Raw genomic sequence first — 18,200 nt, 5'->3', positions numbered from 1 at the left:
GCCACAGCTACTTACCATTGGTACAGGTTTCATTTGTTACACAGGAGCCACCGAGGAGGCTGAAACCTTCTTTACACTTGAGGCAGTTTCCGCTGGAGCCCTCGCAGGCTGAGCAGTGGTCATCGCACCTGGGGATGGAGGCTCTGCTGTGATCTGAACCAGCACCACCACCCATCCCAGCCATCCCAAACGGGCTGGCAGCCAGAACACGTCTGCTGGCGCGGCGACATCCAGACTGAACCAGAGGGTGTGGAAAATCACAGAATCCCAGACTGGTTTTGGCTGGAAGGGACCCTAAAGCTCATCCAGCTCCAACCCCTGCCACAGGCAGGGACCCCTTCCACTGGAGCAGCTTGCTCCAAGCCCCTGTGTCCAGCCTGGCCTTGAGCACTGCCAGGGATTGGGCAGCCACAGCTTCTCTGGGTAAATGGTGAATCTGAAGCTTGAAAAAGCTTCAAAGCTTATCAAAGGTTATCAAAGCCCCAGGAAAAATGGGCTCATGGTGCCAGCTCGATGCCTAGTAACAGTGACATCCCAACAGCACTTGTCTGCTGGGAAGGGTCAGTGGGACACACACCTCTCCCAGCAATCCCAGTTAGAAAAAGGGCTGTGAGGGGAACCTGTGCTACTCCAATCCATTTCTTCAGGGAAGAGAGCCCAGCCTTTCTGCCTGGGGACAGTGTACCCAAAATCCCTGGGAACGGATGCTGGTCCCTTGTTTCTCCCTGCTGGGGAGCCAGCCCTGCTGAGCGAAACCCTGTGCAGGCAGGGACTGCATTGTGTGTTCCCGAGTGACCTTTAATCCTTCCCTTTCATGTTCGCTTCAATGAGGCTGACTCCACTCCCACTCCCCACTTAAAGCGCACAGTGCCGGAGAGTGGGAGCAAATTGCTGCCTCCCAGCATCTCCCACCTCCCGCACACAGCCCCGTGCTGGGCCGGGGAGCGGGTGCAGCTCCTCCACCACGGCCGCGGGCGAGCGGAGCAGGTTTGATTGAAAGCTGGAATATTTACCTAAACATTACCATTCCTCCCACACCTCCTCCAAAGAGCCTGCAGCTGGGGCTGAGCCCCTTCCACTGTAGCCCTAAGCCATCTTGGCTGGCTGGCTCCAGCGGGGGAGCGTGCAGCTTTGCTGCTCTTAAATCCATAGGGCAGGGGTGTGTGGGGTCCAGCCCCACGGCTGCCCTGGCTGCCTCATCCCTACTTTAATTCCCCCACCAAACAGCTCCAGCTGTGAGCTGCTTTTAGCATTGGTTTTTCCAGCATCTCTCCCAGGGATCCCCATCGATCCCAGCTTTGTTCTGGTCATGGTCAGGGTGGTACCTACCTCTTGCAGACTTTGTTGGGCAGCCCATGGCTGTCAGCGGGGTAGAAGCCCTCACGGCAGGCAGGGACACAGCGCCAGTGGGTTGTAGAGGTTTCGGGGGTGCAGGGTGCACAGTCCTCCTCACCCGGCCCTGCAGGACAGGGGATAGGGCAGATGGCACATGGGGTCATTTTGGAGACAGTGCCCCACATGAGATGGAGACACCATCTCTGCCCTGCTATTGCCCGGGAGTCTATAAGCTGCTTGTTGTGCCACCAGAGTCCTGCTTGGCTCCCACCCCAAAAACCCCAGCTTCCACCTCGAAAAACTCAGCTTCCAACCCTCAAAAAGCCCAGCATTCTGTAGAGCCAAGAGCTGGCCATAGGGGCTTGGCTGTGGACATCACATCAAAATCCCTTCTGGACCATCAGCCACCGCTCCCACGTGTGCACCGGTTTGACTTTCCCACCCCATTCAGAGTAATACAAGGAAAAAGAGATGCTAAATTGGGCTGAAGGAGGGAAGGGCTCAGGAAAAGAGCTGGGAAAGCAGAGGGCCCCACTGACGCCGGTATATTGTGGCTGGACAGCAAACCCCAGTGATGGAGGTGGTATTATTAGAGGCTTTCCACACACCAGGCATGAGAAATGGTGATGCAGGAAAAGGAGACAAGAAAAGGCTTGAAAAATAATTGTGGCGAAGTACATTTACACTGACTGGAATAAGAATTAGAAGGGAAGTAATTTTCTTAAGGGATTAAGAGCCCGTTCTTTTCCACGCCTGCCAACAAGATCAATAAATATTTTGGATTCAGTCTTAGGAAATTGCCCATGTATGATAGAAGAGATTCACGCCACTGAACATGAATTGTCTGGAGATCATATTATCATCAGATCTATGATGATTTCGAGAGCAGATGCAAACATTAACAATGGAAAATAATTAGACTTTCAAGAAGTGAAAAAGGCAGGATTTAAAGGGAACGCCGAGCGGGCAGCAGGGGGAAGCAGCAGTGGGCAGCCCATTCCCATGGGATAACACACCTCAGCTCCGTGACATTTTTACACTGCGAAGCCATCTTCCATCACTCTGTTTTACAGCCTCCCCGCAATCTTATTAAACTGAAGCACCTGGCTTCAGAGGGATCAGGAAATAAAGAATGGCTCCAATAAAAACGTGAAAACTCCCTAAAAGCCTTTCCTGTATGAGCATATTCCCAGCGGGATGTGCTGGAGAGCCGGGATTGCTTCCCCTCTGGCATGCTCTGCCTTGGCTCAGTATGGTGGGTACCACCTCTTGATGCACGAGGGTTTGGAGGATGCGGAGGGGGGAAGGATGTACCTGTGCTGGCAGGGCAGGTCTCGCACCGCCGGGGCTCCCGGCTGAGGTACATGCTGGGCTGGCACTCCGGCACACAGCTCTCTCCTGCCAGGCTGCAGGGGAAGCAGAAAGGACATTGGCACCCACAGCTGCAGGCTCTGGAGCCTCAACTCAGCCCATCCCCATCTCCACATCCCCCAGTGCCTACAGCAGCCTCAGCCCGCAGCGCAGGAGCATCACAAAGCCAGCCAGTGCTTCAGGAGGAGTTAAAGTCCTGCCTCGACCAAAAGGACGGCTGCAGCTTCCTTAGTTAAGTATCCAGGAGGAAATAAAGCTATTTTTTTCCCGTGGGCAGCCAGCCAGGCTCTCCCAAAGACCTTTTTGCACCATGAGGCTCCCTGGAATGAAAGGAAATTGGCTGGGCCAGTGCCGCTTCACTGTGGCAGGGATGATTTGAAGTCCTGGCTTAAAAGGATATTGGACAATAAAAAGCAAGCGCCGGCGGATTCTGTCTGACAAGTGCGGCCACTTCTGCTCCTCTGAGGGAGTAGATAATCTTTTGGCAGTGGCAATTTCTTTGTCTGAGAGAGCCCTGCTGCTGCACCACGGCTCTGGCTCACTTACAGCCCCTAAAGGGGTCTTAAGTGTGAGATTCTTCCCCTGAAGATCCCTCCTGCTAGGGGATCATGCTTCCACACACACTTGGGGATGGAAACAGCTTCTTCCCAATGCTGATACTGCCGCCGGCACTGCTGGGCTCTGCATCCCGCAGGAGCCATATATCCTATGGTATAGGAGCCATACCCTATCGTAGCCCCACTCAACAGGTACATCTGGGAGGAAACTTGCACTTCATCACATACAGTATAAACATTCTCATTGCTTTTTGCTCCCCAGTTCAGATGCTGCAGCGCCAGGGCCGCAGGTCACTAGGTTTGGATGAGCACGTCTGAGCCCGCAGCACTCACCCACCACCCTGGCAAGAGCTGGAGGAGAGGAAATGAAATCTAAATCACCCTTTCCAGCTACAGAAGGGACATGAATCACCCCCTTTAAATCCCCAGACCTCCAGCACTCCACGTCACCGCTGCAGTACCATGGAAGCAGGATCTTGGGTCTTGAACTAACTCTAATTTCCCATCGGTTCTCCCAAGCAGATATCGATGCTGCAGGTACAAACGCCTCCCTTGCTGGTCTGTTACCTGAATCCTTCTTTGCATGCAGTGCATTTGTCTGCTTCGCCGACGCATTTTTTACAGCTTTGATGACATTTCAGACAGCGTTTCTGACCTTTCAAAAAACAAAAGCGAGACGGGGAGAATAAAACCCGGGCAGTGATTTGCAGGCAGCGGCTGGAGCTGCAAAGCCCCACTGCACCCCAGCGCCAGGTCCCCAGGGCAGAGAGCCACAACCCCCACAACGGGTCCCCGCTATAGCCCATGACCTTATCTGTCATTGCTTGCTAAGAAGAAATACGCTTTGCAAGCAGCTAGGATCATTAAATACAGTCTTCTAATTAAGAGCTGAGTTGAGCGCCTCGGCTTTGCACCACCCTCTGAACACCCAGAGGTTTTCCTCTTCCCTTCACTGTGCAAGGCGGGCCGAGGGGGGAAATTCACTGCTCAAAAATCAAGGTGTTTTCTCCACTTATAGGATTTAAAATAGAAGGAAAACCTGCATAAGAAGGGAAAGCAAAAAAGGATGCTTGCACCCAAACTACAGGCTCTGGGGATGAAACCCAACTGCATATGCAGCTGACAGGCTGAGAGCTGGGCTTGTTCAACCTGGAGAAGAGAAGGCTCTGGGGAGACCTTAGAAGAGCTTCCAGTGCCTAAAGGGAGTGACAAACTATCTGTAGAGGGCATGTAGTGACAGGACAAGGGAATGGCTTCAAATTGACGGGGAAGAGATTTAGACCAGATATTAGGAAGCTCTTCCCTGTGAGGGTGCTGAGGCGCTGGCACAGGGTGCCCAGAGAAGCTGTGGCTGCCCCATCCCTGGCAGTGCTCAAGGCCAGGTTGGACACAGGGGCTTGGAGCAAGCTGCTCCAGTGGAAGGGGTCCCTGCCTGTGGCAGGGGCTGGGACTGGATGAGCTTTAAGGTCCCTTCCAACCCAAACCGTTCCATGATTCTATCCTCATGCTACAGTGTGCTCATGGTAAACATCCTTACGTTCCTCGGCGTAAAACCCAGGCGGACACAGCACCACGCAGGTGCTCATCTGGTGATGGTAGAGGCTCCTCTTGCAGGCCGTGCACTGGGTCGGTCCCCTCCCGACGCAGCGCTCGCAGCCCTTGTAGCACCGGCGGCACCTCCGGGCCCCTTTGTCACCGAAAAACCCCGTGGGGCAGGAGCTCACACACATCCTGGGGAGGAACGCAGAGGGCTCAGTCTATGGTGCCAAGAGCTGGGCGCCTCCAGGCAGTCAGGCACTTGCCATCATCCTCTCACCTGCAGCTTCAGTGATTTGGGCTCATTTACTCCTTATTCTTTACATTTCAGGTGCCTTGAATGCCCTGGCTCTATAATAAAGAGCCGGGGACTCTTGGCCAGCAACCCTGACTCTAGGTAGACTTTCCCTCTGCCAACCCATGAGACTGAGAAGTGGAATCCCCAGAACTGATTTGGCACCTCAGTTACCTGCCCCTTGGGCATGGATGACCTGAGCTGATGAACCCAATGCTTCTTCCCCAGCGTGAGTACAAGGCCAAGGTCCTCCAGGGCTCTCCAGCTCTGTGTACCCCACCTCATACACCTGAATCCAGGACAGGGATCCCCACGCTGCCTCCTCCTCCCTCCAGTTTCTCTCTCATACGCTTCTCTCTCTGTGCAAACATCTCTCAATCACCCTTGTTGTGGTGCAAGCCCCAGGGACACCCCACCACCCCTCACCTGCCGGTTTTCACACTGCCCAGGCTGTAGTGGATGCAGTTCAAGCACTGGTCAGCATTGGGGCCATCACAGCCTTGATCACCACACTCAGGGTGGCACGGACCTGGGGAGGGAGAGACTGGCTCAAGCCGGAGCAGAGGCTGAGCATCCCCCAGACCCCGCTGACAGGATGCTCTGAGCACACCCTCTCATGACCCTATCGTGATGGATGTGGGAACCCTCCACCTACCTTATCCTATATCTGTTATCTTATAGATCTTGTGCATCTTATCCAACCTATTCTATGGAGCTGGGTGGCTTCGGGTGCTTGCCTCTCCTCCAGCTCCTCCTCCCCAGCATGATTCCCACACCCAGCCATCCCCCCGCTGAGCACCCTGCTGCAGGAGCAGCTTTGAACAAAGGCCCAGATCCATTCCTTGAGGACCAGCAGCAGGGACACCCGCCCATGCCCGGGACGAGGTGGGCAGAGGAGCTTTTTTTACTCCTCAGATGGCTGCACCACCAATTTGTGGTGGGAGCGCTGGGACGGGGCCCTTTGCTACCTTCTAATTTCACTGTCCTGCTGCCCCGCGCCGGCCACAGGCACCGCTCCTCCCAGCCCGCCCCGGCCCCGGGCAGGATCAGACCTGATGGCTCTCCCAGTGTATCCAGGTTTGTGTTTTCCCAAGTTATGTGGGGCACACAACGCAGCGGCTCGGTCAGCACTTACCTGTGTACTCCTCCTCCTCCTCCACCACCTCCACCTGGCTCTGCAGGAAGGCAGCTCTCGATGGCTCCATCTCCGATGCCGGCACTTCCAGTGTCCTCCCGCGGGACTGGGAGCTGCCCTGCGGGGTGTAGGGGTGCTCGGCTGTCCCATAGAAGAGGAGGCTCCACTCCTTCAGCTTCCCTGTGGGGCAGGCACAACATCACCCATCCCACTCCCTGTTTCGCTCCTTACTGGGGACGCAGCTTTCAGAGAAGCAGGGTGAGGATGGACTGGACCATCAGGGCTGCACCATTGGTGTGTCAATGCAGAATCAACCAACAAGAAATGCTCGCAAGCCCCTGAGCTCCCAGCATGCACAAATGCAGCCCTTTAAGGCACCTATAAGGGTATTTTTATTCTATAACTCATCTGCTGGACCGCAGCATCACCAGAGCCTCCACATCCAACACATGGAGAGAACCAGTAACTTGAAAAGCTCCATAAGAAAGGTCTATTTCTGTCTGATAAAAGCCACCCAGCACACACTGGGTTATTTCCTGCTGCTGTTGCTCCAGCCATTCCTTTGCCTGACAGAACAATGGTCCGAGCTCCGTGTCCCTTGGAGCACCACGGGGGTCACCAGAGCCTGTACTGCACCCAGGAGCTGGGGATGCCCTCACCAAGGTCCTCCCTGACCCATGCAGCTTTGGGAAGGGAGTCAAAAGAGGCTGTTGCTTCTTTCCAACACTGTTTTTCTTTCAATTCCCCATCAATACAAGTCACCTCATGCCCATGGCATGCTTGGCTTTCACTCCTAATCTCTGCATTTCCACGAAGGGCTTAAAGTTCCCAACATCAAACCCTTGGCTCTCCCAAAGGGCTGAGGAGGACCCACTTGCTGCAAGCAGCTTGGAGCCTGCAGAGGGGTGAGCTGAGGTGGCATCAGCCGGGAAAGAGCTCAGACATTTGCCTCCGCCAAGAGAATGCAGTTTGCTTTAAATCCAGAATGTCCCACATAGGGAAAGCCTGCGCTGCATGGGGCTGATGCTGGAGATGCAGCAGGGCCAGCGACAGGACACCTATGGTATTTATTTGGTGTTAAATTGACCAATTCTATTAACATTTAACACCCATTTCTTCTGCGGGCTGGGAGCATCTTCCTTCATGTTCCCTTCTCCCCTCTCTGCTTCAAACCCGGCGCAGCCCCTTTGAGGGGGGTGACTGAACATGCTCGTTTCTGTCTCCTTCTGCCAAGCCGGACGAAGCCAAGCCCCGATGCCCACGAGGGGCTCCGAAACACCCACCACAAACTGCAACCACCCCGGGGAAAGCAGCTCCGTGGGCGCTTTGCTGCTGCTCTCCGAGTTCAAAAGACTTGGGGTGAAGGCAGCAAACACAAAGAGTCCCTGCACCATGAACCCCCACCTGCACCTCCTGCCAGAGAGCCGCGTGGGAGAGGTTTTAATGTAGCCCTGGCTTCCTGTCAATGGCTGTGTGGATTCTAACACCCCCACAGCGCACACCAGCCCCAGGCGAGATGCTTCATGCCCTGCTGCCGTCAGCCGGCGAGGCAGCTGCCCCTTCCCAAGGGGAACGGATCCCACCAGCCCGGCTCCTCTGCCTGGAAGGGGTCAGGGAGCAGGCGGCCAAGCCAAGAAGGGGACACAGCAGGGCTGGGGATATGCTGAGCCCAACCACCCCCAGCTGGGGATGCAGCTTTCAGAGAAGCAGGGTGAGGATGGACTGGACCATCAGGGCTGCCCCATTGGCGTGTCAATGCAGAATCAACCAACAAGAAATGCTCGCAAGCCCCTGAGCTCCCAGCCTGCACAAATGCAGCCCTTTAAGGCACCTATAAGGGTATTTTTATTCTATAACTCATCTGCTGGACCGCAGCATCACCAGAGCCTCCACATCCAACACATGGAGAGAACCAGTAACTTGAAAAGCTCCATAAGAAAGGTCTATTTCTGTCTGATAAAAGCCACCCAGCACACACTGCGTCAGCACAGTGGCAGCCCGGGCAGGGTGTCCATGGCTCTGTCCATCCGCAGCCTGCGGGGCATCGTCCCCTCGCGCCGTTGCACAACCAGCCCACACGCCAGATGTTCCAGCGGTGCCGCAAACCGAGCAAACAACAATTACAGCACTCGGGTTTCCTCCTTTTGGCTCATTACGGTTTAATTTTGGAAACCTGGTGCTTGGGTTGCTGCTGGGAGAGAACCCGCTGCCGGCTCAGGCACAGCGGCAGCTCCTGCGCTCGGGGATGGAGCTTTGGCCCCGTTTGTGAAGGGTTTGGGCACTATGGGTTTGCTGAAAGCCATAAAACTCGCAGCAAAACTTACAGCCAAGCCAAGAAGCCTGCGAAGAGCTTTTGGGGGCAAGGGGGACCGGTGGGTGCTGCAGGACATGGGTGCTAAGGGGGCATCCTTACCTTGCACAGTGGGGTTGCGCACTTGGGACGGCGTGTCGTGGATCTCCAGGGTCCACTCCCCTGCTGCCCGCTCCCCCCAGCAGTGGACGGTCATGAATTCCCAGCCCTTGAACCCCTCGTTGGAGTGGTCAAACACCCTGCAATGATAATGCCGTGCAGCAGGAAACGTGACTTTGGATGTCTTATTTAATGGGAAAAGGTAGATTGGGGTGAAGGATTTTAGGCATCCTTGCATGCACCTGCCCTTGCCTGAAGCCCTCCTGTAGCTGAAACCAGAGCATGCCCCCTGCCTTCCCAAAACACCCAAGGAAAAGTGCAGCAAGGATGCTGCCCATCCCAGACACATGCTGCCTCCCATCGGCTCTTACCTCCTGGCAAGGAGCTGCGACCTGGTCCCTGCAGGAGAGATGAGGCTGATCTGGAGGTCTCCCCGGCGCGGGTGCGAGATGCTGAGCCGCACCACAACGTGCTCCAAGTAGAGCACGTGCTGGTCACGGTGCTCAGCACAGGCGCTGCTGAGGGTGCTGGTGCGCAGCACGTGGTCCGCTCGGATGTACCTGCCAGGGAGGGAGGGCATCGTAGGGTCCACAGTGCTCCCAGTGGCGTGGACACCCAGTTATAGTTGAACCCGGTCTCCTACTGCTTCATGGCAAGAATTATCTCATCCTCCATTGCAGTACAGTGTCCTAGCATGGAATTTGCTGAATTGCTCAATGGTAACAAGATGGGTTTGAGCTGCTGCTAAGATCTATGCCTTATGGGCTGCAAGGGCGCTTCTTTATTGTAATTATCAGTGCGGCGCTCCTCTCTGGGTTGTAATTAGTGTCTGTATCAGATAAATAGTTTCATGAACATACTTGGCTCCAAATTCATTCCTGCTTTGCATATGCAAGGAACTGCTTTGCTGATGAACAACTCTCTTGCTCCACAGCCAGGCAGTGGTAAACAAGGAGGGTCTGTGCGGTCATACCCCTGATCCCACCCTTTAACCTAGCAAGGACAAACCTAAGCTGGTTTGAACCTGAAGCCGAACTCAAAGAGACCCCAGGCACTGGAAATCTGCAAAGCCTTGCACAAAGCACCAGTTTTTGATGCCTTCCATCAAGATGAGATCTTTGGTGGAGGAGGGAGGAGGGACCAACACATCACTGCTCATGTAGGACCCAGCAGGCAAGTTGGTTTTGGTCTCTCACCATCAGCCCTCAAAAATCCCCTGTTAATCACCAGTCTGGGAAGCAAAAGCATGCAAAAGGGCAAAAATAAATCGCTCGCTGTCAAAGCTGATCCCAGAGAGGCCCCATGGGACCTGCTCCTCACCACACCATAGGCACAGACCCCAGATGGGCACTTCTGGGTCAATAACCAACAACACAGGTCACTCTGACTGTAAAACCCACGAACATCACCTTGCCTGCACATGGACTCGTCCCGGCCACCCCAACTCCTGATTTCCCTTTCCAAATGGAAATCAGTGGCTGAGCCCTTGCACTGCAAGAGCCAGACCCACCAAAGCTCCTTCCCAGTGCCTGCATGCCCTGGGAGGGCTCCCACCCCACAACACTCACTTGGGCACCCGGTCCAGGCTTCCCACACAGACGTGCTGGGGAGGAACCGCCTTCCACTTCTTGGCTTCCGCCACAATAGCATCTGCATCCACCAGACCGAAGCCATATAGATGGCTAACTGGAAAGAGAGAAGACTCAGAAACGCACTGCCTTCCGAGCACAGGTCAGGAGCTCCTCAGTGCTTGGTGGTGCATCCTCCGACCACTGGGCAAGGTTCAGAGTTAACCCTGTTGAGGTATGAGGTACTCCAAAATACACAGAGCTTATCACCCTCCCCAGATTACACCCCAAATCCACATTGGCACCACGGAAATCCCATTTCTGGGAGCAGCCCACTGAAAGGAGCAGGCAATGCTGCAGCTCAGGAGAGCATCCACCAAACGAGGCTTCCAACCACCCACAAAACAAGGCTTCCAAGCACCTTACCCCACAAATTACTGCCCTCTCCTCCCTCTGCTCAACACCTTCATGGCAGGAGCATCCGAAGCAGCTGACAGAGACCATCCAGGGTGAACACTGCCATGAATGAAGCCCTGGGGACCTTTATTTTCCCATCTCACCACGCCACCTCCCCACCGTGGCTCCTCACCTTTATGCCCTGCACCATTGGTCTTCCAGTCGGCCGCTCGCAGATGCACTGGCCGCGAGGTTTTGACCAGTAGATGCTGGACATCCCTCCAGGTGAGCATGGGGCTGCAATGACACATAGATCATGGGATGGCTCCCATGTAGCAGCAGGGACCCCCACTGGGTTAACCCCCCCCCCAAAAAACCCTCTTCTTTCTTGCTCCAAAAGAACATGAACTGATGATTTAGATGTTGATGCCCTGCCTGGAGGTTGGCCATCACTTGGGGTGCTCCAGCACCATGGGGTGATGCAGGGAGGGATGCCAAGTGCCCACAGGCATTGCAGGGTTTATCCCTGACCGAAGCTAAATAGCTTTGGCTGCCTCATGTTCTGAGGTATAACCGGAGCAAATCTGGAAGGTTTTCCCTATTTTCTTGCAGGAGATTGGGAACGAAGCACATCCCAAGGCATGGCACCAGGCTCGGCACCTCCCTGATACACAGTGCTGAGCAAACTTCCCCATTACAGGAATAACAGCAAAAAATTGCTTGGAAAAAAACCTTAGATTGCTCATTTAAGAGGAAAACGAAACCCAAAGTGTTTCCAACCCCCTGCTAGACTGGGTGCATGTGAGGTTTGTGCATTCAGGGTGCTGGACACTGAGCACTGTGTGCGCTTTTGTGTCTCCCCATCCCAAGACCCCATCCCAGGGATATTGCTGCAGAATTTTCCACGCTTTCCTCATGCTCCGTTCTCCAGCATCACCATCTGGGATTTATATTGATCTCGAGCAACATTTAAGAAAAGAAATCCAATCTATTCCTTCTTGTCATAATGGAGCGCCCAAGCATCAAGCTCTGGTACTTAATGTTGCGTTTTATGCCTCAGCTAAACAATGCAAAAATCACATCAAAAGCTCATCATATCTTTGCAATGGAAAAGGCATCTCTGGAATCATGCTCACCCGAGCTGGGCACTGGGATTAAACCGGAGGAGAGGGACTGGAGCCGACACGCCGCAATCACAATCCCTAGACATGAGCACAGCGCTGCCCTGGGGCTTATTCCCAGCCTTATTTTCAGTTCCACCCCATAAAAGTAATAATAATAAACTCATTTTATTGAAGATAAAGATGCTCCATGGAGCAACATGGGGATGCTCAAGAGGTGAGCCTGCTCCTGGGCAGGGGAACCACAATGAGACCAGGATGGGACTGGAATGGGGACAAGAGGCAAAGAGCAGCTTGTTTGAACTGGGGAGCGTGTCACTGCCAGTCACACCATGTGGATTTTTGACATGATGCAAAAGTAGTTCCTTTTTCCCCCAGAAATGAAACACTTGCTGAAAACCATCACTTCTACTGACATTTTCCATTTCCTTGATGTTTTCTGACATTTTTCTCCCAGGAAGTGTTTATAAAACTCCTGCTGGAGCCGTCAGCAGTTTCAACGCATCAGATGAAAAGCCTGACTTATCTCACCAACCCCAACTTCTCAACACACAACAACGAGTGAAGAATTAGCTCAATAAAGCACTTGCAGGAAGATTAGATGCAGAACAACAACGCTGCATCAAACCTTGCCAAAAGGAGCGATTCAGAACAACTCTGCCCCATTTTGAGTCAATCCAGAGGTTAAAACCCCAACTTCTGTTTCTGGCTTTGCTCACCAGGTATTAAACACAGGAACATTTCCCCCATGAGCCGTGGTGAGGTTACACTTACTTTGCCTCCAAAGCCAAGGCGATGATGCCCGCGACCATAGGTGCGGATACGGAGGTGCCGGTGTGGCCATCCGTGCAGCGGTGCCGGAGGTCCGTGGTGACCTGTGGAGACAGGAGCTGCAGCACCCATGCTTCCAGAGATGCTCCCAGCAGGGATTATACCCCATTGAGCACCCAGGTTTGCTTGGGATGCTGCCAGCTGGTACCCAACCCCTGCCATGGCCCCCAAGTCATCAAGGTGGTAGAGCCCCCTTAAAAAGGACTGCAGATAGATTTGGCACACGAGAATACATTTCCCTTTGCTCAAAGCTACAAAAACTATTTGGAAAATGGGGAAAAAATGTCAATTTTGCTATGGATCAGCTGGGGGAAAGGGCATGGATGGAGCAGTGAGTTGGGCAGAGCTGCTGTGGGTATGTGCCTGTGGGTGCATGTTGCGCTGGGCCATATTACTTTAATATTACTTTATTACCACTTTACTCCAAAGCTCCAGCTCCTGGTGTTTTGCAAGGATTTCCATTTGCATGGGAAGCAAAAGGGGGGAAAAAAGCCATTTCCAGCTTTTTCATTTCAGGGCAGAGCGTGATGCTCGGGTACCAAAAGCTCGGAGAGAGGAGGTGGGCAAAGAGATGCTCCATCGGTTGCCTTCTCTAAAGGCTGCTGGGGTTTGAGTTAATCTGGTGATTTCTGGAGGATGGAGAAGTCCCCAGCTTCTCCCCAAGGTGCCCCTGAAAGGTGCTTTTTTGCCCATCAGTGCTCCAGCAGCACTGGACTGGTGCTGGCCTCAGCCATGCAAATGCTCCCGAGTGCCATGAAAATGGTCCTTGGTTTTCTGGCTGAAAATTAATCTTTTAGGGACACAAACAAAGCAAAAACCAATTTACCTGTAAAAAAAACCCCACGTTTTTTGCCAAAAACCATATTTAGGTGGAAAACTCCACCCAGCTTGGGTGAGGTGCTGTGCTGGTGGCTGATGTTTTATGGCCTGAGGTACAGATGGTGCACTGGAATGTCAGTAGCGAAGGGCCTTGCTGTGAGGAGACCACAGCATGTGTTGGGACAGAGCAAACATAGGCTGGGCAGCAGGGAAAACAGGCTGATCCACACATGCAGATGCTTTCAAGGGAATTCCTGGGCTCCAAACATTCTCTGCTCCCTGTTTGGGGCTTCCACATCCCTGCCAAAACGCCTCCATCCTCCCTCTTTTTGCTCTGTCAGACTAAAAAACCTCAAAATTCCCTTTGTTATTGAAAGCAAGGAGCAGTGCCCAGGTACTCTGGGGAGCAGGCAGATATTTGCAGGGGTATTTTCACAAACCTCCAGTCCTTTCACCCATTTCCCAGGGACACCACCACATTCCCAATCACTTCCCAAGGACCACAGCAATATTGGACCCACCATAAAAAGACAGAAGCAAAACCCACTGCAGGTCTAAGAGCAGAGCCTGGCTCTTACAGCGAGCCATCATCCAGCCCAGCCACGCAGGAAACATCCAGGGAATGCTCAACATTGGGATGAAACTTACTATCTTCCGCTCATAGAAAGCCCCGCTGCTGTAGGTGGTGGCGAGGGTGGAAGCGCACTCCTCCAGGTACCAGGGCTTGTAGCCGTTCTCGGTGGTGCTGCTGATGGAGATGGTGTAGATGCTGTTGGTGTAGCCATCGCAGGAGCAGTAATCGCCCTCTCTGCCACCATTCCCAGATGCCCAGACGAAAATGGACCCCAAACCCCTGCGGCCCTGCAAGGAGAGAGGGGACAGAGGTGAGAGGAGGGGTTTGTGCAGGAGGAGAGGACATCACGGACGGGGGATTGGGGGCAGCCCCCTCCAGCAGTGGGATGCTGTTGGTAAGCCTGATTTGGGGGTCTGGACATGGGGTTTGGTTACGGTGGAAGGATGGGTCCCATCCTGCCCAGCGCTCAGCCCCTGGAGCAGGCCCCAGTCTGACAGCCAGTGACTCCCTGTGAGGATGGGAGAGCCTCTGGTAATGGGGATTTTGACATCTTCTATAGGTTTTCCCGGGGAAAAACATCCCCTGGACCCGATGGTAACACCCAGCATGGTGCTTTCTGGGGTACAGCGATAACCCTGTGAGAGGAACTGGCCTGGATACCCCAAAACCCACATCCCCCTTGCCCCAAGCCCACAGACCCCTTATGAACCCATCTAACCCATCAGAAACCTGCCCCCAGCCTCACTTTCAGGTCCCTTTTGTTCTCCTCTGTTTAAACCCCAGCCTTTTTTCCCCTCCCCATCACTTGGCAGGAACATCTGATGGAGCTGTCCCCACCGGCTACAGCTGCAGCATCCCACCGGGAGCTTGGGGGGGCGGGAGGCACCCAGACCTCCCCGGAGCAGAGGGAAAATCCCGCCCGGCAGCTCCAGCCACGCTGCCAACGAGGGGCCCCATGTGAAGCCAACAGTGGCAGGGTGAACCCCGCTCGCCCCTGCATCCAAACCACTGCCGGGGCACCCAGGAATAATCCGGCTCCATGGGGATTCATGGTCCCAAGGAAGGATTTTAGGTGACCTAAAGGAGTTTGGGGCAGGAAATGAAGCGGCTGGTTTGCTTCCGTGCCCTGTAAGGCAGGGATCTCCGGGGAGGGTATGGTGCTGCCGGGCTTGGCAGGCGATGGAAGCACCCGTCGTGGAGCAGCCCCATCCTCCCCACGGCTACTGCTGCCACGGAGGGATTTCAGCGCTAGCCTGGGCAGATCTGGTGTTTATCTCCCTCCCACTGCTCTGCGGTGGCTTCCTCCACACAAACAAGGGGAAAGAAAGGGAAAAGAGCAGCTTTGCTCGGCAGGAATCCACTGGGATTTACTGGGGGGGGGGGGGGGGGGTGTCAAACACCGGAGGGGAGAGGGATGGTTTATTGCCTGTCTCGCCCTCCTCCTGGGGCAGAGGCTCTGAACTGACCCTGCCCCTGGACACACGGGCTAAGTCAGGCTCTTCCCTTACTTTATGGAAGCTTTCATTATCTGGGCTGTCTCCCAGCCCAACTGGGAGGGTGTTTCCCTCCCAAAGGTCAGTGTCTGAGCTCTGCAAGGAAAACTGCAATTGCAACAGGAACCACTGCCCTGCCCCATGTCACAGAGAGCTCGACCCAGCTCGCCAGCCCACCAAGCCTGCTGCTGGCACATCCAGGCCTGCTTTCCAGGGCTTCCTGGCTCTCGGAGGTGGCAGCATCCCAGCATCCCAGCCCACATGCTCGGGACAGCAGTGATTGTCCGGCTCTCCACTACTAAAATCCACCCATCTCCGAGGATGATCCCTGCTGCATCCAACCCAGGCTTTCCTAATTCACTAACTGGAGGAATAAAACCAGGCACCGGTTGCTGAAGGTGGGCAGAGGCATAGCAGTGATTTCAGTTGGGATCAGACAGGGAGCCCAGACCTCGCTTACATCCCACACTCAGAGCATCACAGCCGCAGATGCCAAGGCTGCTTGATCCCGGTCCAGACCTGCGTCCCCATGATGCCCAGGCAGGGCTGCACTGGAGGAAAGTTGGTTCAGAGCCAGCACTGTTGCACGAGGACACAGGCACATAAATGACACTACAGCAATGCACAGCTAAAACCTGATAGCATTTCCCAGTGGAGCAAGAGCTCACCACACATTACATACAACTCCCTTGGACTGGAGAAAATCACCCTTTCCCTTTGCTCCCGAACAAAGGATTGTCAAGATTCCCACAAGCAGATCCCAAACATCCAACTTCTTCATCCGCCACCTTCCTAGTGAAGGGCTCCTGGCCGCTATAAAACCTGGATCTGGGCATCATTTAAATCAGCGAATCCCTCCCTGGCCAAGGCTGGGGATGATCCGGCTCACCCCAGCAGCACCCCAGTCGGATGCAGGATGCGCAGCATCTCCCTGCTTCTGCAGCACTGCCGGGGGCTTTGCTGTTTGCCCAATGGCATTCCATGAGAGCCCAGGATAAATATCCCCTCGTTAGCTCAGGAGCTAATAAGGTGTGGCTGGAGGAGCGAGAAACAAGAAGATAAATTACCCCAGCGCAAGCCTATTGCTAATAGATAAAGGTTATTTTAATGTTTCCATTAAAAACTCAATTTTAAGGATTTATAACTTGCTTAAAGCCATTCGCTTGGGCGAAAGGTGGCTGCTAACTATCTGCCTGCAGCTCTTCTCATCACTTAAGGAGAAGCTGGCAGTGAGGAATCGTGGGTACCACAAACACGGCTGGCAATGGGGGGACAGGGCGCGATATCCCTTGGGAGACCGAAACAAGCATCCCAGAGCAGCAGGGCCGTGCTGGGCAAGGACCCCGCTGCTGCTCATTTGCTCCCGCATGGAAAAATAAGGTTTAAAAAGCAGCTTTTTTTCCCTGTATTTACACGGCGTGAACTCCCGGCACTTCAATGGGCTCCTCGGCCTCACCGCCCCGGCAGGAAATCAAGTAAATAGTGGGAAAACCACTCCACCCTATTTATAGATAACACGCAGGCTGCATTGCCCGGCCCGAGAAGAGGCAGCAGGGGCAGGAGGGAGGCAGGGAGGGGAACGGGGAGTCTCAAAGCACAGCCTGAACCCCACTCTCACTGGGGACACTCATTGCAGAGCCCTGAGCCGCTGCAACACTTACCCGCAGCACCCGTTGGGCTGCCAAGAAAGGACTTTTGCCAATGGTTTTAGCCAATATTGAGCATTTTTTAGCGCACCCGAAAAGAGAAGGGGTGTGGGAAGGCCGGAGCATCCCCAGTGGGGACTGGCAGCTTCCATCACATGGGACAGCGGCTGAAGCCTCGAGCTGGAGGGCTCGAGGGACAATAATCTGAATTCCTCCTGCGTCCCTGTGCTGGGACCCACTGTCCCCCCAGTCAGGACACAGCCACTCGTTCTGGGTGGAAACACAGGGAAAGGCTTGGTGGGATGGAGACCCCGGGAGCGGACACAGGCAGGGTGAAGGAGGGGGGATGGAGATGCCGGCACCCAGGTGCACATTTAGAGGTGCAAAACCACCCCCCCCAAGACCCGCTGTGGGTTCCTCAGCCCCGCAGAGCTCCACAACTCAGCCTGGGGGCTGCACTGAGGAGTCCCCCCGGGGCCGCGCCATCGCCGGGCACCTCCCGCCGCCACCACCCTCATCCGCACAATCCACCGGAGCCAGGGAAAGCTAAGGGAACATCAGGGGTGAGTCACGTCCCCCCCACCCCAGCCCTAGCATCGGCTCGGGGGGCCCCGCGCCAGACCCCAGGCCAGCCATGGCCCAGGCACGTGTTATTCCCCATGGGGCAGGAGGAGGAGGGCGAGCGCGTCTGTGCGCTGCAGGATCCACACCTTTTTAATGCCATGCTCAAAAGCCTGTTTGGCCAATAGACCAGGTCCATCAACTGTCTTCCCATCATCATCTGGCCCCCAGCTCGCGCTGTAAATGTCAATGTAATCGGGTCTGATGCCAAGCGACTTCGCTTCAACAACATCTGTTACATCGCCATCTAACATACGAATGCCTAAAAGCACAAAAACATCAGACATTAGGGCTTAATGGCTTGGATGAAAGTGCGAGGATTGCAATCAAAGGGCTTTGTTAACGGCGGCGGAAACCGCATGGCTCAGGCGCGCCTGGAATAGCTTCAACCCCCGGCCCCGCGCGCTGATGAGCCCGGCAGCGGGATGCTGGGGGGCTATTCTGGAAAGCTTTCTACGTTGCTGGCTCCATGGCAAGGGATGGGGAGAGAGG

At 54.6% G+C, this 18,200-nt stretch overlaps 1 protein-coding gene across 1 annotated transcript in view; it reads right to left on the bottom strand.

Moving 5' to 3' along the window:
• PCSK6 (proprotein convertase subtilisin/kexin type 6) overlaps positions 1-18,200 on the bottom strand; it is a 35,828-nt gene that overhangs the window by 2,074 nt on the left and 15,554 nt on the right. The window contains exons 7-20 of the mRNA XM_065688291.1: positions 17,798-17,970; positions 14,023-14,235; positions 12,499-12,599; positions 10,797-10,900; positions 10,208-10,325; positions 9,011-9,199; positions 8,643-8,779; positions 6,230-6,409; positions 5,521-5,623; positions 4,801-4,994; positions 3,831-3,918; positions 2,650-2,741; positions 1,330-1,459; positions 16-128 (exon numbers count right to left, since the gene is read on the bottom strand). Coding sequence (XP_065544363.1) covers positions 16-128; positions 1,330-1,459; positions 2,650-2,741; positions 3,831-3,918; positions 4,801-4,994; positions 5,521-5,623; positions 6,230-6,409; positions 8,643-8,779; positions 9,011-9,199; positions 10,208-10,325; positions 10,797-10,900; positions 12,499-12,599; positions 14,023-14,235; positions 17,798-17,970 — 1,935 coding nt within the window. The remainder of the gene's footprint in view (positions 1-15; positions 129-1,329; positions 1,460-2,649; positions 2,742-3,830; positions 3,919-4,800; positions 4,995-5,520; positions 5,624-6,229; positions 6,410-8,642; positions 8,780-9,010; positions 9,200-10,207; positions 10,326-10,796; positions 10,901-12,498; positions 12,600-14,022; positions 14,236-17,797; positions 17,971-18,200) is intronic.

The sequence above is a fragment of the Lathamus discolor genome, chromosome 8, assembly GCF_037157495.1.
Source record: "Lathamus discolor isolate bLatDis1 chromosome 8, bLatDis1.hap1, whole genome shotgun sequence".
Taxonomy (NCBI): domain Eukaryota; kingdom Metazoa; phylum Chordata; class Aves; order Psittaciformes; family Psittacidae; genus Lathamus; species Lathamus discolor.
This window is presented reverse-complemented; position numbering and strand designations above follow the sequence as displayed.